A 22,679-nucleotide genomic window follows, 5' to 3' on the forward strand; every position below is an offset into this window, starting at 1 on the left:
CTTTTCCTTTGTGCTCAAGTCTAGGTTCACTTGTTCACAGGGGGCCACACGCGGAGGCCTCACACCTGCCCTTCAGACCAGAGTTCCTCCTAAGAAACAACCGTGCCAGCACCTTAGTTTAGGGGCCCATGTGCAGAAGCGCCAAGCAGGACCCTCAGTTCAAGATGGCGGCGGCGGGCCATGTGCAGAGATGCTGCACCAGGCACTGCGATCTGGAGCGTGAGCAGCACAGCTGCGCCGGCCGGGGGAGAACCCCACCCCCTCCTGCTGAGATCCTTGTAAAGCAGCCCCGCCCACGGCCTGTCGGGAGAGCGTGTGCTGCGTGTGCTCTAGAGCGGGAGCTCCACCTCTCCATTCTCTCATTAGAGAACAAAGCTTTCCTTTGCTTCTGAACACAACTCAGTGTCCTTCTATTGGTTCAAGCTACACCAGGCAGAAGGTCCTTTATTGGGGACCGACTTGGGAGGGACTGGTAACAGTGGTATTTAGTCACGTGTACTTTTGTTTGGATTCCAACAAAGGCTTAACTTCCTTGCCTTCCCCACCCCCACACAAAAGATATTTAAACACTAGTTCATGATGATAAAATTAAATTTTACAAACATAAAAATGAAATGTCATTTGTAGCAAAAAAATGAAAATTAAAAATTTTTATAGGTTTCATTATTTAATTTCTAGACAGAACAGAAGAATATTTTTAATGCGATTTGTATCACAAGAGAATCTTGTTTTCTTGAAAAAGGACCTTTTTAAAATTCCAGGTTAAAGTACCACGAAATAATCAAGGTCTGCACATCACAGATAAAACCCTTCAGCTATTATTGAAACATAAGTATAATTACACACTGGAAAAAGATATTATCAGCAGAGAAAAGATGCCTTAAGTATTCTTTGTCTTTTTCCAAACTGATGGACACGAGTGAGCTCTAATATCATTATGTTTAGAAATGGCTTCATCCAGATCCAACTGTACACCATTAATGTTCACTTCCATACAGCCATTATAAAAGGCATTCACTGGTGTGGCACTGAATGGAACATCTGTAAAAACAGAATATTAAAATATTAGCCCAGGATTAGCATCTTACTTGCTTATAGTTAGAGGAATTATTCAGACTGCCCATTTCCAACCAAAATCTAATCCTAAAGGAAAAGTTAATAATGTAATTCTGTTCAATAAATTCATATTAAGTGACTCCTGTGTATATAAGGTATTGTGCTTGGCACTGAATTCAGCATAGCATGAGTTCCTCTGATTTCGTAAACAGTTCCAGCCAAACCTTAGGTAAAGAAACATACTTTAAAAAGAGTAGAAAATAGCGTATTCTTCCTTGTGATGTTCTACTTTATTATTTCCTCTTTAAATCTGAGCAATAGTTTAAGCATTATTAATTCATTTTTTCAACTCAAAATTATAGTTACTTGGAAATCTTTTTTAAATGCCACAATAAATATATCTCTTTTATTTTTGCTGGAATTCTATATTTTCCAAAGAAATAGTGTCTTGCTGAGCATACAATAGCAGGTCGTGATAGGGAATTCACTTTTATGCAATGTTTGGTGTTCTGAAAAATAACAGTTTTAATAATACTTCAGTAAATAGGGCCTCTAGGCCTTTCTACACTTTCACTCTCCTTATCAAACTTAATACTTAGGTGACACCCTTGGATTCCTAAGAACTGTGGTTCATCTTCAAAACATCCATCTCTCTACTTGCTTCCTCTTTTTTTGGCATCTCATCTCCATAAATTTTAATCCCAATGGATATTCTTCAGCCCTTATTCTTCCTCCTCAGTGTCTTATGCAAAAATATATATATATACTTCAAATGCCCCACTTCTAACTTGCCAATGTAGTGAATAAGTCCATACTTTTCTATGGGCTCATAGCATCTTTTAAGAAAACCTTTCAAGTCTGGCTGACTATCATAGGTTATACCACTATTATAAATATCCTCAGAATCATCTATTTTCCCTGATTTTTAATTCATAACATGCAATTTAACATGCCTATTTTGCATATCAATTAATTTACCCATCCCATAGTTCACACTCTCAACGTCTCAATTTCCAGTTCTCCTCAATTTTTCCTCACTCTTTTTCTAAACACATCTTGCCTAAAGTCAGTTCTCAGTGCTGTTGCCAAAGTCCTGGAACCACTGAAATTCTGATATTTTCACTGCTTTTGAACCCTTTCATTGTTTGTTTGATTTCCTAAAATTGCATTCAACTAATTTGTGAATAAGGTAGTAGGTGGATTTCAATGCAGAATTCATTCATTTGAACTGTAATTTTACTTCCTAATAATTAATCATGTTAATGTAACTATGTATCTATATCTATCCATGGATCTATCTATCTATAGGTCTATTTATAACTTTTGCAGCCTATTTACTTCTTTTTTCTTTTTGTATATCTTGGCCGCGCCACATGGCTGGCAGGATTTCAGTTCTCCGACCAGGGACTGAACCCGGGCCATGGCAACGAAAGCACCGAATCCTAACCACTAGACTGCCAAGGAATTTTCCTACAGCCTGTTTACTTCTATTCCCCCAAAACCCAGATAAAATTTCCATATATGGGAAATGAACACACTGAGCAGTTAAAGTAACTTAATGAAGGTTACTAGAAGTCTAGACATCAAACTCAGAATTCTCCCCATGAGAATAACATGCAAATGGTATTTGAAAATGCTTCTAAAAAACTTTCTGTTTCGGGCGTCCCTGGTGGCGCAGTGGTTAAGAGTCCGCCTGCCGATGCAGGGGATACGGGTTCGTGCCTCTGGTCTGGGAGGATCCCATATGCCGCGGAGCGGCTGGGCCCGTGAGCCATGGCCGCTGGGCCTGCGCATCCGGAGCCTGTGCTCCGCAACGGGAGAGGCCACAACAGTGAGAGGCCCGCATACCGCAAAAAGAAAAAAAAAAAAAAAAAAAAAAAAACTTTCTGTCTCAATTTTTTTGTCATTTAAAGAAAAGTGTTGATGGCAATTTTATGTTTTCCAATATTAACTATTTTTCCTCCAGTTTTCCCCATCTTGGTAAATGGAATCTTCACCCATGCAACTGCTCATGCCAAATACCTAAGAGCTTCTTTCAATCATTAATTTCTATTAACTTTGTTTCTCACATACATCTCCAATCTATTCACTGTATATTATCTCCACTGCCCTCACCCTAGTCCAGCAGCTTCCCCAGCTTCCTCATCTGCAAAATGGAGATAACAATAGTACCTACCTCACAGGACTACTTTAAATATCAAATGGGTTGATATAATTGAAGCACTCTGAACAATGCCCAGACTGTTTATTATGCACTAAATATGCACGATGGCAGTATCGTTGTCACTACTGTGATTATTTCTGCTTCTCCATCTGAAGTACTTCAGTAGCCCCCAACTCATCTCATCCACTTTTGTCTCCCACCTGTCCATCTCCATCCATTATGCAGGGGAATTTTTTTAAACTTCATTATTGATATACCGCCTCCTTGTCTAAAACTTTTTAATGATTCTCAAGGCTCTAATAATAAGATGCACGACACTGAACCAGGTCTACAAACCTCCCACCCACCCACCCATTTCACAGCCTCCTCTTGCAGTACCATCCCCCTTGCCCAATGTGCTCTCACCATACTGATCTTCTATATATTCCTCAAGCATGTCAACCCCTTTCCACTTTGCCATGGACACTTTTACCTGCATACTAGCTCCAGTCTCCACCCTCATCACCTGGTTAACTTCATTTAATCCTTCAAATATCAGATTTGTATCTTATTGCCTTCTTCAGAGAGCTTGTTCCTGGCCCCCATAACCAGATCAAGCCTCATTTTCAGGCTCTAATAGCAACCCCTCCTTTTTTTTCATACAAGTTATGAATTTTTTTTTATATTTTCCTAATCACTTGTTTAATATCTACCTCTGCCTCTAGATTGTAAAGGCCTTAAGAGGAGAGATCATATCCATTTGTTTATTGCTGTGTCCCTACTGCCTGAGACATAGGTTCTTAATAATATTGGCTGACTGATGGTTGAATTGAAGAATAAATATTAAACTCAGAAGATAACTGTGAGGATAAAGCAAAATAATATATCATCTCTGGGTAGGACAGTCAAATGCAGCAAAGCTTGGTTAGTTTCAGTTTACCATTAAATAAATTAAATGTACCAATAAAATGTTCATGCAAACCCCCAGAAAAAGAATAATGGATACTGGAATTTTCTCTTCCCTTCTGATGCCCTTTTACTCTAATTACATATGCTGTATATATATATAGATATAGATAGATAAATAGATGCTGTTTTACTACAATTACATATTTAAAATACTATCAATTTCATTTAAAATATACTTTTTAAAACTGAAGAAAAAGTAAGAAGATACCTGGAAGGCCACCCAAGTAAGTGGCCACTGTTTCTTTCATTGCTTTGTCCAAGATGGCAAATTGTCTTTGAAAGTCTTCAGAGTGGAAGCTGTCTTTTCTATTTTGAGCCAACAGCTCCAAATTGTTTCTGTTGACTCTAATTTCCAGAAGGGATTGTTGATTAGAACACAGACTTAGGGCCTCTATCCGAGCTATTACCATATTTTCAACAGATACCAGGATATCCTGAAGAACAGAGCAAAGACGCAATATAAACATGTACTAACGTTAATGCTGCTTAAGAGAGATTTTAGTTTGTAAAATTCAAAAACAGAATTTCAATGAGGTGGGGAAAAGTATGATAGAGCTTTGAAATTTACTTAAATGAAAAAAACTACTATTATCGTAATCATAAATTTAAAATACACATTAGTTTTAAAAACTCCAGGTTTAGCTAAGATATACACGTATAGCAGGTTCCGAAAATTCAATAAACTAACAGCATTGTCTCACCAACAATGGGAACCAAAGTAGTGTCTTAAGCAATACATTTCTGTTTATGAGCCTTCCTAATTTCAAAACCTACGTATGGAAAAGGAAGGAGTTGAATCATTCTTTGTTGGGGAAAAGACTTGGAAATTTTGAAGTGCTTTAGTAAGCACATGCCAGCAAGACTGAAAGGTTTATTTGTGCCACACAAGAAATCCTGTAGACTTGGGACAAATTTTATGAAGTCTCTGAGAAGGAAAAACCAGGATTGCCAGCAGTAAGTTACAGAGTATTTACCAGAAGGTTCTCTCTATATATATATATTTTTTCTGAACTTTTCAAACTGCTGATACACTAAATTACTCAACTTTTTGAGAGTCATCTATGCATCTAGCTTCCTGGAGTGTAGAGGAAATATAAAAAGAGAGAAAAAATAAAATCAAAACGAGGGAAACGGTTGTTATGATGCCTCTCAGATGGTAGAAAGATAGTCTGAAGTGTTTACTTAGGAATCCAAGATACCAATGTTAAGTGAAGCCTATACTTCCCAAATACAGCTTAGCTGAGGAAATCTGTTACTGTGTTATACACATGCATATCCTGAACTCAGGAAAAGTCAGCTGAGAAAATGTTCCAGAATGATGAATATTATGTGGAATAATGTTATGAAACGTTGTTCACAGATCATAAGAAGGCAATCTGACACATCAAAAAAAAAAAAAGGGGGGGGGTTGTGGCCATGAAGACAAACACAGAAAAGATAAAATAAATATCAAAGACATGGCACTTGTTAACCTCCTCTACCATGTGAATAGAGTGTTGAAGGCAGGATTTCCATTTTGCTTAAAGAACAAAACAAACAAGCAAAAAAAAAAAAAAGCTGAAACCCAAATGTAGCAAGCTCCTGTGGTCACTGGAGACAAAAGCTCAGCAGGATCTTTTTAGGTTGCTTACAGTTAACCATCAGAAGCTCCCCCCATCCATCCTTTAAGTGGCAAATAGCATCCCTTTTTATCACTACAGGCATTATTCAATTATATGTCTCTTTCTAAAAGCCACAGAGAGCATCCAAGCCAACCGCTGGCACAAACAAAAGCTGCTTGCTGTAACTTGGAATCCCCCCACTGTGGATGACACAAAGACAGAACTATTAGCCTCTAATAGAAGTTGAATAATACAGATCTGATAACTCTCATGTTTTCTTCTATCCAAGAGTTTTTCCTGTGCTTTCTCCTAATTTCAAGGCAGAGTTGCCAGCAGGAAGCCAAATAGACTGGTTTTAGTTTTCTGTAGTCTTTCCTAATTTACTTATGGGAGAAAAGATTAAGAGTGCCAGAAAACACAAAACATTATAATTAGGCACTGAACATTTCAGAGTGGATTGCAGTCAGACTCACTTCTATTTTGTTAATACATACAAATTCCCATGATACTTCAAAGATTCTGAATAAGGGCAGATCTCTGGGTACTCAGAGAAGACTCCAAGCAACCTTTGTGTGAGTCTGCCTAATCTGAGCTATAGACTGCAATAGGCTTTTCCATTGCCCCCCTCCCACCCCTTTACTTCTTGGTTCAAACCTTGGAAATAAGCCAGCAAAAAAGTAACAATAATGAATATCTATTGAATCTTTAATGATGTGCTAAGAGGTTGTGCCAAATAGCTTATATAAGTTATTTAATTTTCAAAATAGCACTTTGAGGTAAATACTGCAATTTTACCCATTTTATGGATTAAAAAAATTACAAACCAAGGATCATAAAGGTTTAAAGTTACCTGAAGTTCTTCAATGGTGGAGTCCACCAAGGACAAGGCAAAGGGCACTGTGTTACTGGAAACCAAGGCCAACATAACACCGGTGCCCGACGATGGGCGAATATTCAAGGACACATTTATTTGCCAAGCCTCAGGATTGGATACATTCTCTGCTTAAACAATGAAACAGAAGCAGGATCAATGTCCTCCTAAGGTGCACCAGAAGGAATTAAGTATAATCTTATCAATACTCAAAGCTATCTTTGTGTGATACTAAAGATTTTAGTCCTCTTTTTCAATGATCTATATAACCAAGGCAAAACAAAGCAAAAGAAAAACAGTTTTTAATGCAGGCAAGAAACACAGATGGAGCCTCATCCTTTTGTTCTTCCTACAATTCTGGATTGTGGTGTTCAGGATTACTACGAATTTTCCATTTGCTCTTTAATAGCTCTTCCTTCTGTCATATATTCTCCAGTGGTCAAATCTCAGAGTGGTTGTAGTTTAAAGTACACATTAGAAGAAAGTTCAACACATTTATGGTACTATTTCTGAGGGAAAATTTGGGTATAGCTGCCATCCCCCGCCCCACTCCTCTTCCATATAGGGGTCAGATTAGAGCAGTGGGAAAGCAAAGTATGATTTCTGTACATAGGGGTGTGGGATGGTTTAATGGTAGAGAAATACCCTGAAGTCAATAGTTAACTTTGAAATTCTAATAGGAACTCTTGTGTGATTCTCTTATCATAATACTTAACATTCTTTCTCTTAATTACTAGGTCAATTGTCTACCCAACTAGAGTGTAAGCTCTACATGTCTCAACCATCACTGTCTTCCTCAGCAGTCACTTAACAAATATTTGTTGAATTAATATGATTTCAAAATAGTTTGATTCTGAAAATATTACTTTACAATCTGAATGCAGTCTTCGCCATTCAACATAAAGTAATGTATAACAATAGCCCAAATACTACTTGGAGGCTTTAAAAAGGTGGATGTGAATGGAGAAAATAATTTTCCTTTGACAAGATGTTCTTCCATTTAGCCACATCTAATACTATAACATTTTTCACTATAATCCTTTAATTCCCATGCAAGAGAAAAAAAATGCATATAATCATTTTGAAGTAAGTAAATTTACTCTAAGATATTAACAAACTCAAACTAAAATGAACATGCAAATGTACAGAAATTATAATGTAACATTAAATATTAATGATAAAGTAGGTCACTTTCATATTATCTGTGAAATAACTAATTACTTATGAAAGTAATTTCTTTCAGGTGCAATAAAACTCTTATTTTCATTTTCTTTTCAGAGATTTTTTTGTCCTTTGAACAAATTGTGGGCCTAGTTTTTGCCTATGTCCAGTCATCAACTCAATTTAAACTTAAAAAAAAAAAAACCTTCATATACAGAACAGAGCTAAAGTTAAAGACATTGTATTAATTTACATTAGGAAACAGAAAGCACTAGTGTAAGATGCTTTCTTAAAACTGTAGTAATACTTTTTAAGGCTGAAAATAAACAATTTAAAATACGTTTTTTTCTTAAAGCAGAGATAACAAATCAACACTAAATTTATAATACAAACTGTTAGTAGCTCAAATAATGAACTCCTAAAACACAAAAAGACAGAGACACTAATAAAATAATTAAGATACACAAATACCTAATAAACATATGGTGAGATATTCAACTTCAGTAGAAACTGGGATAATAATTAGAACTACAAGATTTAATTTTTCTACTCTCAAATTAGAAACAAATCCCAAGCATAAACTTTCTTCTGTTGGTAAAAGTATAAATTGATAAATCATCTTTGGAAGAGAATCTGATTGAACAGTAGGAATTATACCTTTGCATAACCTTTGATGGAGAGAATCTGAGATTCTCTCCTACAGAATTAATCACATGAGGGTACAAGGATAAATATCCAAGGATATCCCAGAAGTATTATTTGTAAAGGTAAAAACCTGGGGTCGGTTTGGCAAGAGTCCCTGTTCCTATTAGACTATAGAAAACTGCAGAGAGTACTCTTCCCATTCTTAAAACAACAAAAGACCAATTATCTATATAAGTACAACTTTTCTTGAACTATCACCAAGAGCTGAGGTTGCAGAACAACTAACTAGAAACCTAAAGGAAGACAGGTGCTTCGAGGGAGAAACAGGAGGAGAGTACTCTCTTAGCCAAGGCAGACAACAAACACTATACAATTTGGTAAAAAGAATGTAGGTAAAAATTTTAACAAAATGCTAAAGTCCAAGTAGGGGCTGGTGTGAGAATATAGAAGCCAGGGAAACTGCAAACACATGGGAAATTCATACCCATTCAAAGGATCTTACTGGGTGCTCAAGAGAAAAACTGGGAGAAGAGAAAGAGATTAGAGAAAGTTTCCTTCCTAGTACAAGCCCAAGGGGAGAGGAACAGCAACCTGCAGGAAAGGCACAAAGTCTCACCCAGATCATTCTTTGTCTGCTCTAAGCAAGACTTAAAGCATTAGGGGAAAGGCAGCAAACCTTGTTGCTATGAGGTCACATCAAAATCCCATTGCACCTACAGATTAGGGAATGAAAATAGCAAAAAAAAACAACAACAACAACAACAACAACAACAACAAAAAATCATTTACTCTGGGGAAGGAGCAGGAATACACCTTGAATCCTGACCATTAGATATCTCCCTTACTGGTGGGCAGGAGCGGGGCAGTGGAAAGTCCACACCCCTGAGACACAGGAATGTTAACACCTGTCTAAGACTGAATCTGCACCAGAACATTAGAGAATGCTCCTCTGACCCCCAGACCCTTCTAAATTGCTAGCAAATGTCAAGTAACAACTAAGAGCACTTCTGGGAGTGAAACAAGACCAGGGAGAGACACTTTCTTGAGGCAAATGAAAGGAATATCTAAAGCTGAGGGTAGATCAGTTATTAAGAAAAATCCTCCGGCCACTACCCTAAGCACAAGGTATATTAAAGGAACTTGAAGGGTAGTCATGGAAACAAGAAAACCGAAGCAGCTCAATTCTTGACTAGATTGATTCAAGTCCCCTCATAAGTGTCTAGCAAAAGGAGAGCTGTGCTCATCTCCAAATATAAATATTATTTATCTCAGTTTCTACTGTTTTATCTGACACCCACCTTTAAACAAAAATTATTAAATGCAGAAGGAAGCATGGAAAAATGACCCATAGTCAAGAGAAAAAGCAATCAATATGACCAGATTTAGATATGACACAGATATTGGAACTGTCAGACAAGGAATTTAATTATGATTAATAAGTTGAAGGCTTGGGTGGAAAAGATGGACAACATGCATGAACAGATGGGAAATTTTAACAAAGAGGTGGACATTTTAGGAAAGGATTAAACGGAAATGCTAGAAATAAAGATGAATACTTTTGATGCATTAATCAGTAGACTCAGTACAACTGAGAAACTGGTGAACCTTAAAACAGGTCAATTTAACTTACCCAAAATTAATCAGATTATGTGCCAATAACCTTTAAGTAACAACATAAGCATATTCAACTACATTTTTTCTGCCAATATACTTGGAAAAATTCTATTAAAAATATATAACAGTATGAATAAGCCTAACACTGTATCTGGCACATAGTAAGTACTCAACAATGTTTACTGAAGGAATTATTGCTGTTTGTTAATGAATAAATTTAAACAGTAATGAGAAAAGAAAGATAAAATGGGAAATCACTTACTATAATCTATGCTAAATTGAGCAACTCCAGAACCAGGATAGTAGGAACCCTTCTCCACAGTGACAAGACAATGTTTATTTTGTTTTTCTTGAATGATTTCCTTTACTCCTGAAGCTCCTTGATTCATCAAATTCCAGCCTCGAATACATCCATCTAGACGAGGGTTAATCTAACAATTTAAAATATAGATCAATGAAAGCATTTTAAACTTAAAAAAGACAGACTCATAAGTGAAGTGGCTTAATTGATTATAGATATAGGTTTTCATTTAGAGGCAAAATTCTTTCTTTGATGACATTTTAAAGTATTTAAAATATTTTGAATTTTATCTAAATTTTGTTCAAGGTGTCCTTCAGATGGACAGTCTTTTTCAGTAAAAGTGAGCTTACGCCATCAGAGACCTCCACTGGGATCCTAATGATTTTTAACACCTCAAGCCCCACCTGCCTCTTCTGCGTCATCCAGCACTAACTCTTCTGCTCTCGAGTTCCATATATGCTTCTAGCTGTGCCCCTGAGTTCTAAGCTGCTTTCTGTTTTTCTTTAATTGCATTTACAACTAGGTTTGTCTTGCCATCAGACACTAAGCCTCTTCAGGAACAAAAGTGTTTGCATTCTTCAGTCTCACCAAAGCAACCAGCCACATTCAAGACATGCAGCCATTTCACAAATAGTTGATTCTTTTTGAGTAATTTATTTTACTGTAAAAATGTCTTGATTTATCAATTTCAAAGGACAGGTATATTCACTCTGACATGAGTTAACTAATTCAGGTTTTATAGCATATCACAGAAATCTTTTAAAAGCTAAGGTAACTGAAATTTGGATACAAAATGGTCAATATTTAAGTTAAATCAGCAAGTGTAAAATTGGCAGAGACACGACTTCAAATGAAAAATTTTAAACTCTTCAAGGTCATTGATTAGTCTCCTTCATGAAACCTTTTCTATGGTAGTTAGTCAAATACCACATACAGAAAATCATCTGTTATATCTAACTTCAATTTATGACAGGCTGCAGTTATATTCCCACAGAAGGTTTTTCTTTTTAAAACATTCCACCTTATGTGCTATCCTTATCTCCCAAATTTTGGTCCTAAAACAGACCTAAGAAAGTTATTTGACAGGCTTCTACAAAATCATGTAATTTTGGACTCAAATATATGTATTTATATGTTTAATGGCTGAGTATGGACTATTATGATGTTAACGTTGAACTGATACTTGGAGAATTTTTGAAAATCTACTTCTCCATGAGTAATGCTGGGAATTTAAATGGGCTCAAAAACACTACATTCATTTTCTTATTTCCTTAATATAATTTCAAGGGTTGAAAATGTTATTTTTCCATGTTCAATTCAAGTTTTCACAGTTGGTGTGTTCAACAAAATATATTTGACTCTCAGAAAAACACATTTTCAAATCTATTACAGATGAAGGAATTCATCCATGTTGAATGATATAAGCTTGGATCGTTACCGGTCTAATGAGTGCATTCTCCACTTTCCGAGGTATTCCTGCAAAGTATACTTTGGTTTCTAGAAACCCATTGGTAGGCTTAAAAAGGCTTTCAGGTTTATTGATATTCATTACAGCTTCTTTAGCTATTTTTACACTAATACTCTGTTCTAGTTCTTCCACGGAGACCTATAATTAAAAAGACAAAAATTATCAAACAACCAAACATTACTGCATTTCATTTGAAACACCATGATTGAAAAATCCTGTTATTATTCCAGTATATAATTTTCCAAAGTAATCATTTTACTGTACTTGTTAATTTGTTCCAATACATTTGAAATGTCACATTAGTATAAAGGTGATAAAAATGTGTTTTAGTGTGGTAATTCTTGATCGAAAATTAAATCAACACCATATTTTAAAGTTTAAAAATCAATATATTTCCATTACATTTAAACACCCATGTATAATATATATCTTTCAACACCAGTGTGCCATAAAATTAACAGTTTAAAAAAAGAAAGTGAGTCACTCTACAAAATCTTAGAAAACTTTTAAGTGCTCTTATTTTGCATTTGTCTGATAGTATAAATATGAAATCAATAAGGTAAATCAATTTTTAATATAAATTAAGAGAAGTTAGTACATTCAGTATTCTGTTCATTATGCACAAATTATATTTTATTTCAAAATTCAAAGATAGTTGAGGTCATAAGAAAGCACAATACATTAAATTAAATTGGGTTTTTCCAATTTTGAAAGTAGTTTGGATTGCTAAAAAAGGTTGGAAGTAGTGGTAACCAACAATAAAAAAAAAAAAAAAATCTTCCCTGGACTTCCCTGGTAGCCCAGTGGTAAAGAATCCCCCTTCTAATGCAGGGAAAGAGGGTTTGATCTCTGGTCGGGGAACTAAGATCACCACATACCGCAGGGCAACTAAGCCCATATGCCACAACTATTGAGCTTGCGAGCCTCAACAAGAGCCCACGTGCCGCAAACTACAGAGCCCACGGGCTCTGGAGCCCACGAGCCACAACTAGAAAGAGAAAACCCGCACGCTGCAACTAGAGAGAAGCCTGAGCTCCGCAATGAAGAGACGGCGCGCCTTAACAAAAAGATCCCACATGCCTCAACATAGATCCCGTGTGTCGCAGATAAGACCTGATGCAGACAAAAAAATAAGGAAAATAAATAAATATTTTTTTAAAAAATCTTCCCATAAAGGCAATTTGAAGAACCACTGCTGCAATCTCCTTATGTAAAACTGTAGGACTCAAAATGCAAACTCTTCGTTTACTTATCAATCAGGGAAGCCAAACAATAGGCATATTAAAGCACAACTACAGGAAGGAAAAAACTATGCTCTAAAGTAAAGTAAATAAATTTGGTAACATTTACAGATTTAAAGTTGGTCAAGGCTCTGTCCTTAATATAACCAGTCACCATCATTTTATTCTAATGATTATTCCCTCCTTGAAAGATGTTCTTAACTTAGCCTCCAGGACCTCCGTCTGGCTTGCTTCTCCTCACACCCCTTCTCAGCCTTCTTTGCTGGATCCTCTTCTTCTTCTCAACCTCTATAATAAGCCCCAGAGTTCATCCCTCTAGTCACGCAAATATTTTTAAAAGGGTCTTTCCTGCCCCACTCTAGGGCAAATTTGGGGGTGGTGGGCACTTTTAGTTTTCACAGTAAGAAGTATGCTGACATTGCAAGATGCTAGACACACCCTGCAATATGCAGGATAGTCATGCAAAATAAATAATAAAATATCCAATATCCTACGAATTTTCTGAACATTCCTAGTAGATATTCATGTAGGGTATACTCATGCTTATAATTACCTGTGTTTGTGTGTAATATAAACACAAAATATCTGTTGCACCATTTCAGCATTCACTGAATTTTTCAAGAATGTAATAATCTTGTAAACAAAGAACAGACTGATGTTTGTTTTGTTTGGATTTTTATCAAGATTTTCTCACCATTTTGGAAAATTACTATTACTAATGGCAACACCATTTATGCACTTATGGTCTTTGAGTTGCCAATACAACACCCCCCAGCATGTCTTCAGTTGTAGCTTTCATGTTATTCTATGTATAGGAGTAAGCTTTGACAAATATTATAGTTGAACTTGAGCATTTACATATGGAAGTATATATTACTTTTTTAAATTATTTTTTTATATAATAATTAGAGCATTATATTGGATGTGATAGATTTTAAAACCATAGATTGACAATAACCAATCTCAGGGCCTTTTAAAGCCCTCTTTACGCTGAATACCAAAAAGTTTTTATCTACCTTAAATTGAAGGCTGGACCTTCAATTATATACAGAATCTGACCACTTCTCACCACTCCCACTATCAACACTCCAGTCAAAGCTGCCATCTTCTCTCCATTGTGTTACTGCCATAGCCTCCTAACCCCACATCCTATTCTGTCCATACTCTCTACTGTCTAGTTTCCACAAAGCCATTAGGTCCTAACCAGGATTATCTTTTAACATGCAAATTAGATTATGTCACTTCTCAAAATCATCTAAGTTAGCCTAAGACTCTGTACTTGCTGTTCACGTGACAGAATTATCTTCCCCCCAAAAGTTCTCCGGTCTTGTGCCCTCAAGTCTCTTTCTAATGTAATCTCATCAGAGATGGCTTTCCTGATTCCATATGCACACTCACCATCATCATTCTCTATTGCCTGGCCTCGCTTTTCTTTTTTCTCATAGCATTAATCACTATCTGACATGTCTATTTGTTGATGCATTTGTGGTTTTCATCTCACCACCACAATGCAAGCTCCATTAGAGCAGGGACTTTGTTTTATTCACTGTTGTATCCCCACCACCTAGAAGAAGGAATAGCACATAAAGTGCTCAATAAATATTTTGTTGAATAAATGAAGTTATTATACAAATTATATATTTCCCACCAATATTAGGATTATACCCAACTATGAAATATAATAATCACTTACAAAGTAACAATACTTATTCCTACAGGTTGTAGCCATTCTAATGACTTAATCATTACACATTCAATTTTTTTAATCTGAATTACAAAACAATTCTGTTATATGCTTTAATTCTAATTTCTTATTTTTAAAGTATTTTATTTAAAATTTAAAAATAATTTAATATTAGTGAAACAATTGCTATAAAGTGAACAGTCCAGTTTACAGATTAATTTAACTTAACCACTTTGTCATTAATTAAAATTAAAATACTTATTTAAAGTATTTATTTATTTGAAATAATTTCTGTGCTGCATAAATTTGTTTGAAACAGTATATAATTCTTTAATAAATCATCAGGATTAAAAGTTAGTAAAACTACCATGCTCCCATACAATCTCTTAAATATAAAAGGTATGGAGTGAAAAAAGAAATGTTATTTATTGCGGGGGGAGGTAAAATGCATAAATTGTTACAATATTGAATTACAATTTAAAGAAAAACAGCCAGCACCAAGTTTATTACCAGAGTCAAGTTTTTTTCTGACTTGCTTATTGTTCTTAAACTTTATTTTTTATATAAACTTGTATTCAGTTTATAGACGGAGATTTTAATTTAAGTGTTTTAGTTAAAACACGGGCATAAGGCTTCCCTGGTGGCGCAGTGGTTGAGAGTCCGCCTGCCGATGCAGGGGACACGGGTTCGTGCCCCGGTCTGGGAAGATCCCACATGCCGCGGAGCGGCTGGGCCCGTGAGCCATGGCCGCTGGGCCTGCGCGTCTGGAGCCTGCGCGTCCGGAGCCTGTGCTCCGCAACGGGAGAGGCCACAGCAGTGAGAGGTCCGCATACCGCAAAAAAAAAAAAAAAAGAAAGAAAGAAAAAAAAAAAAAACCATGGGCATATCATTAAATAATAGTTTCTTTTTAACAAGAATCATAAACATAGGAGACAAATAAAATGAAACTGAACAGCTACCTTCCATCCATCCCGAATCCTGTCTTTAATAATATCACTCATGAACAGTTCTTTAATAAACACTACTTGCGACTCATGATAACTTCACAGATAAATATTTACCTTCTTCTTTATACATATTATATCCTACCTAGAAATTTATCTAAATTCACCTTCAAACAGCTGATATTTTCAATTTGTATAAACTCATTAGAAAAAAATCTGTTCACTGTCTTTTGCTGCAAAACTGATTTTAGCAGTTTTAGATAGGTGATTTAGGCATTAAAATGTATTCTTCAGCGCATTGGAGGTATAGCTGTATGCATCAAATATTCTAGATATAGATGTAGTGGGAAAGATGTAGTAACAAAGATACACTAATAAGCATCAGAAGTCAGAGAATTTTAGTGACTTCTCTGACAGTTGCTTTTGATCTTGTGAAGACACTATTCTTTTAGAGTTAGGAGACCAAAATCCATGGCTGCCAAATGACAGCCAGCCCCCTTTGTGGTGAACCACATCTGCACCCAGCTGTTCTTTATTACCACCTTCCTGTAACATATTTCACATTATATTGTATTAGTTCATAATGCAGCATCAGCTACTAAACTGTGAGGTACTAACCTCAAGAGCAAGGACAAACTCTTGCTATAGTTTTAGTGCCTTGAACTCAGGGATGTAGCACTTTAAACGTGCTCACTAAAAGCTTATTGAGTATATGACTGCAAGAGTGGATAAATATAGAATGAAATAATTTAGTGATGACTTTACATGGCTGCTCAACATGGACCTCTTGTCAGTTCCCACAGGCTTAGAAAGTGTCTGTTGGGGGCACAACATTCTTCTCTCAGCTGTTCTCTGCTGAAAGTAGCATTGATTTAATTGCGGAAAGGAATTCTCCCCTCTGTGGACTAACAGTAATCCCTCCTCCAAGTAATTCCTTCTCCAAGAAAAGTTCCATTTTAATACAGTAAATTAAAGTGCTGTTCTTGATTATTAAAATAAAGACTCACTTTTAGGGATTATCTAAAAATGCTAGTTTTTAAGCACTATAATTGGTACCAGCTAATGTATCCTGTTTGTACAAACTGATTATACCTACATGATAATATTTAAAATTAAATTAAATTTTTTATTTTGTTACTATGTGTATTTCTCTTTTACATTAAAAATATTGATGGCTATTCAGTGTAGTTGTCCTTGATCAGTGGTCTTTGAATAACCCCTGACCTATAGGAGCGATATCACTGTACACCCAGTGACAGCCACTAAAAAAGGTAAAAAGTTAAGGACAGAGTAGCTGTCTTTAACAAAGCAAATAACTGAAAACAACTTCAGTTATGGGAAATCTGCAATATATTGAGAAATAATAACTTCTCAGGTTGTTTCAGGGATTTACAGCATGTAGAATATACTTCACACAACATCAGATAAACCCAAAATTATTTTGCTTTGGTATCACTATTAAAAAAATGATCAATGATTTTATACAAATTGCATCAAAGTGGAAAGATTCTTTATGAATTCAGCAAAACGTACCATATTCCATAAACCATCATTAATAACTTTGCCTCCAGTTGTGACTTTGGCTGTATATTCATTCTTAAACTGAATTTCAATCTTTCCCTCACGAAGTGCAATCAGGAACCAAGCTGACTGATCAGAAGATTCTGCATACAGGATAACACCTTCTGAATCATATGTCCGGAAATCAAATTCAGCTGAAAATCTAAACAATGGACAAAGAGAGAGCCTAATAGTAAGAAATATTGAAGACTATGTTATTCTTTTTTTTCTTGTACTGGCAAACAGCAATACGTTGAAAGAGCCAACTCTCTTTCCCTGGAAAAAATAAAAGAGAAGGGCAGGATTAAGCTGTTCTTGTATTATCTCTAGCTCTATGCGTGTTTAAAATCAAGTTATTATACTTTCTTGCTTATTCGTGGAATCTTTTTTCCCAATGAAAAGATGCTTTGATAATTTTTCATCTTTTGGCATTTGTTTTGAAGGCACTCTTTAAAATGCTGGAATACTCATGTACAAATATTAGGCATATTGCCTTTCTCCTGGAGCCTTTTATACACTATATAATCTGACATTAAGATTCCTTTTTTTTTTTTGCTATATCCATACGTGATTAGTAAAAGATGTTACAATTCCATGATTGAAGTTTATCCATCAAAAAGCATATTTTCCTATGATTTCATATATGTCAGGAAGGAATCACTTACAGAGATATACAAGATAGCATCTGGATGATTGCAAGCATAATTAAGACTTCATGTGTGGTAAAGGAAGGTAAAGTCAAAAACTTTTAAATGTATCTGTTCATTTAATTTCAAAAGCTCTCCCAAACCCTAATTGCATAAATCACTATACTAGAGTACATGGAAGGAGAGCTTAAAAGATATAGACATGTGTTTGGGGCTATCAGAGCTCTGATAACACCTGTTGCTGTTAAGACTCTGCACATATATGTATGTAGCTGCTACAGGGGAGGAAAAAATCTTAAGGATGCTAGACTAAAAAATAATATATATCAATTCAGTGCCCTTAGGATACTTTAATGAGAATTAGCATTAAAGTTTCCAAGGAACCAGCAAAGTGAAATGACTGAAAAAAGATAAACAGGGAATAGGAAAAATAGTTGTATAACTATTAGTCATCTGAGTTAAGTTAAAATAAAGGTAATTTAAGTTAAAAATCAAGCATTCAGATAATTACTAAATAAGGCAAGAAAGAATCCCACACTCTTTCTTATTCCACATATAATAGTATAGTGATAGAGGCACCATTTGCATGGGGCACAAATCTACCTCAAATGGAACAAAGAAAAAGTGATAGAATAAACTTTTTAGTCTTTAGAATTCCAAGAAAATATTATAAAGAGGTAAATGTGGAATAAAGTATGTTGGGTAGATAACAATGTAGTAGGAATTTACTGAACTCAGATTATATTAAAAAGAACCATTTTGCTTCGAGTAGGGACTTCTGTTCTCTTTCATATTCATCACATTTTGCTGATGTGAAGCATATATTATCTTGCCAAAACCCAAATCTATGTACGCTCAGGATCTTATAGAAGTTCATCCTATTATGGAGATAATTTCCTTCTCTTTGTAAAATCATGCTAAACCAGTAATTCAAAGAGTTGTGTTCTGCACATTTTCTGTCTGGAATACATCAGCGTACTGATTCATTATATTGGGCAACAATTCATTCTTTTTCAGAAGTATTGTAGAGTGAAAAAAAGTAAATCTGCTAACTTTGGGGTAGGGCAAGTATTTGATCATGGGAAACAGAGCTGAAGGAATCTGCAAAAAAAGAAAAAATAAATTAAAGTGTTAGCTGTTCTTTGTGTTCGTTACACAGGTGGCAGCTTATAAAAATTCATCAAGCTTACATGTAAGATACATGTATATTTCTATGTTTATATATATATACATTTATAATACTTCAATAAAAAGTTTAAACAAATAATAAACAAATAAATACTGAAAGAAATAATTGATCCAATTTGATCCAGTGTTACAGCCCAAGCATTTGTGAATTGTGAAAAATGAATACCTCTGAAAGTGCCTGAAGGTATGTAATAATGAACTCTTCTCTCTCATTCTCATTACTCTCATAGCAAGGAAAGGTTGTCTACAATCTATATCACTAGAAGATAGTATTTGCTCTGAGATGTTAAAGGGGAAAACCACAACTTGGGGGAAACGAGAGTGTCAAAAGAGCACAATTAAATCAGTGAATAAATTTCAATGTTCCTTAATGATAAAATTTCTATGGATTGAGTTGAATTATTTAATGAATAATCACTCATATATCTAATGAATTAAATTCTAAATATTCATGCTTATCTAATTAAAATATTTTAAAACTTGGACTCTATAATCAGTCTCAAATGTTTCCTTTCCATTATTCCAACAAAATTCTGAAATTCTTTTCCTAGTTCCAACAATGTATGCTTCTGAGAAAATTTGATAATTAAAGTAGAGTCATGACTCAAAAATAGAAGCAAATACTCCCTCCCGAAAGTCAACCTAACTACAGGAACGGCAGATAAAGTACCCAGATAGTCAACTAAAATCATGTGATGCATTCCTTTAAAATACTACTTAAGCAATCTTATATAGTTTCCTTAATAATTATGAATATAACTATATTCTAAAAGCAGTATTTTTAATATTTCTCATTACTTAATTTTTAACATGTATAAAGAATGAAAATTTCACAAATACATTAAATCTACTTTCCCAGCTTCTTAGTAAATATGTATTCACTAGGAAAGGAAGAACTATGGGTTAAGATAAAATGGTCATTGGAGAAAATCAGCCTAGAACGACCCCAAATGATTCAAGCATGAAAATTACGTGTAAAGATAAAAATGAACTTTAGGGTACCTCATATCATCTGACTGATAATACACCTAACTTATCTGATAATAAAATTTCATACATTTTAAACCTTTCAGTCACTTCTTTTCTTATGTCCTGACTTGCTTATCTCTAGAAATTATCATTGACATTGGTACCTCACCTGGTGATTTCCGGCAAACGAAATTTTAAATACAAAACAACCCCTACAAACTGCTCTGCCAAGTAAAGCAATTCATAATTTTTGTCAAGATTCAAAGGAAGACACACTGGAACAGCCTGGAGAAAAAGCAACAAAACAAACAAAAAGCGTAGGTTACTGCTTGGTGTTTGTGTCAGGGTATCATCCTTTCTCTATTTCCTAGTATTCTTGTCAAATGTATCCTCTGTGATACACTAAAATAAATTAAGAACACCCATGGTAATAATAAAGCAGTATCTTTTACTTCCTTGTATAGTCCATCAGTATAATCTCCAAGAATACACATGTTTTAAAGTCTTATTAAGCCAAAATTTTTCTGAGCAAAAATTTGCTATCTAGATAGTAAAAGGAATGCTGGAAAACCTGAATGGGTTAAATATAAAGTAAGATATCACTGTAATCTCCAAGGAATTCACACAAAAAAAGTGATTTAGAGTCATCTGATGTAACATCAAGGTTTTTTCCTTCTAAGAGCAAAAACAAACATTAAAATGGAAAGTTTTTTAAGGGAGAAGTTCTTGGGCATACATACAGGGATATTCTGGGGGGAACTGTGTAAACAGCACTGTATTAAATCTAGGTCCAGAAATAATATCTCATTTCCTCTTAGAACTTCCATAAATCTATTCCAAGGTAGATGGTAATGTGTAACTACAACAAACACTGAAATAATAGAAAACCAAATTACAAAATAGACATGAACACAATACAGTCCAATGAAGTACTACCAAAGTTATTACGTATGCCAACTAGCTTACCTTACCTTTATTTACCAAGTAGGTGTCATAACATGAAATGTTACATTTTTTGGACATACACAGCTTTCTCTGGGTAGCAGATATAGAGGTATGTGTAAATTCATGATTAAATCATTATTTAGTTTAGAGCTTTTTTTATTGTCTGCTTCATAAGCATTTGAAATTTCACTTTAACTTTTAAAAATTAAAAGAGATTCAAGAATTTGACTAAAGATCACTAACATGTGATCCTTATTTAGGAAAAAAAAAAAGAGCTTCAAATGTTGACCTATTTATTACAATGGAAGAAGAACTAGAACCTACCCCCAACATTCAATTTCTGGATCAATTATGAATTGAATTTTAGTAACTAAAAGCAATTTTGAGAGATACAAATTAACAAAATTGACCTCTCTGAATTTCGATATACTTAAACCCCAACTAAATCCTACTCTGACAAAGTTGTTCCCACCTGAGATTTTATGAGCACTCCTGCAAGTACTAACATGCCTGCGGCATGATCAAACTTGTCAGTGTGCGATAAAGAAAAGCAGACACTGGAAAATGTTTTCTCTAAAGTTCTATGAAAGACTTTTTTCTCACAAAGAGGAGTATAAACCTCAGCTTTTCTTAGTGTCTTAAATAAACATACACTTTGCATTTTATAAATGTACAGGCTATACAGATGAGCACTCTCTGAACTGTGGCCCTGCAGCTTTTCTTTTTTTTAATCCAGTCACTAATTATCCACAATGTTTACCACTTACATGACCAAAATTAGTAAAATAGATTGTGACTCATAGCCTGCTTTGAACTATAGCAATTATGATAGACATCTGTATTCTCTCGATTTATCTCAACTATGTGGAGAAAAGTACCTGGTTCTTTCATTTTAAAAAAGAGATGGGAAGGTTAGCCTTGCAAAATGTTACCTCACAACTCTTCTGATCTTGAGCAAGTTTGAATCCTTTCTTCCCATCACAGTAACAAGAGTAACCTCCAGGGTGATTGACACAAAGTTGAGCACAGATGTTCTCAGAGCATTCGTCCACATCTGGGGTAAAAGAGAACATAAATTTTAATATCTCCTAAATGTTCAATCCCACAGAAGAAGGACTATGTTGATTTTAGTATGAGATAATCAATGATAATAAATCCTTAGTGAAAGAAAATCCTTTGACATCAAATCACATTTATACACTTGCCATGGAAATTTAAGTGAGTTACAAGTGTAATTTCTATTTATTTATATACCTGACCAACAAATTTAATGAATAACTTTCAGTAATTAATAATTAATAAAGATATAACAATTATATTAATTTTATGATTTTGAAGAAAAAAAGACTGAGAGTCTCCATGTAACTGTCACATCTGATCATATGAATTCCATTGACACTACTTCTTAACTCTTTGCTTTGAAGAAAAGGAAGGGAAGGGAAGGGGAGAGGAGGGGAGGAAGAGGGAGGGGAGGATAGGAAGATAGGGAAGGGAAGGGAAGAAAAGATCTCTTTTAATTGAAGGTTAATATAATTGGAGATTAAATGAACATATCAAGAAAATTTCACTTTCCATAATGCAATGATTACTGGTGACAATAAATGTAAGGACATATATTTATTTCATATGTAAAAACACAAAAAACAAAAAAACAAAAAACCTCACTGTGCTA

At 34.9% G+C, this 22,679-nt stretch overlaps 1 protein-coding gene across 1 annotated transcript in view; it reads right to left on the minus strand.

Moving 5' to 3' along the window:
• Window positions 1-669: 669 nt before the first annotated feature.
• Window positions 670-22,679, minus strand: part of PROS1 (protein S) — a 61,040-nt gene continuing 39,030 nt past the window's right edge. The window contains exons 8-15 of the mRNA XM_060099808.1: window positions 21,940-22,061; window positions 20,232-20,347; window positions 17,232-17,421; window positions 11,800-11,967; window positions 10,323-10,491; window positions 6,620-6,768; window positions 4,377-4,602; window positions 670-1,041 (exon numbers count right to left, since the gene is read on the minus strand). Coding sequence (XP_059955791.1) covers window positions 881-1,041; window positions 4,377-4,602; window positions 6,620-6,768; window positions 10,323-10,491; window positions 11,800-11,967; window positions 17,232-17,421; window positions 20,232-20,347; window positions 21,940-22,061 — 1,301 coding nt within the window. The 3' untranslated portion in view covers window positions 670-880. The remainder of the gene's footprint in view (window positions 1,042-4,376; window positions 4,603-6,619; window positions 6,769-10,322; window positions 10,492-11,799; window positions 11,968-17,231; window positions 17,422-20,231; window positions 20,348-21,939; window positions 22,062-22,679) is intronic.

This window comes from Mesoplodon densirostris, chromosome 5 (genome assembly GCF_025265405.1).
Source record: "Mesoplodon densirostris isolate mMesDen1 chromosome 5, mMesDen1 primary haplotype, whole genome shotgun sequence".
NCBI classification, from domain to species: Eukaryota; Metazoa; Chordata; class Mammalia; order Artiodactyla; family Ziphiidae; genus Mesoplodon; species Mesoplodon densirostris.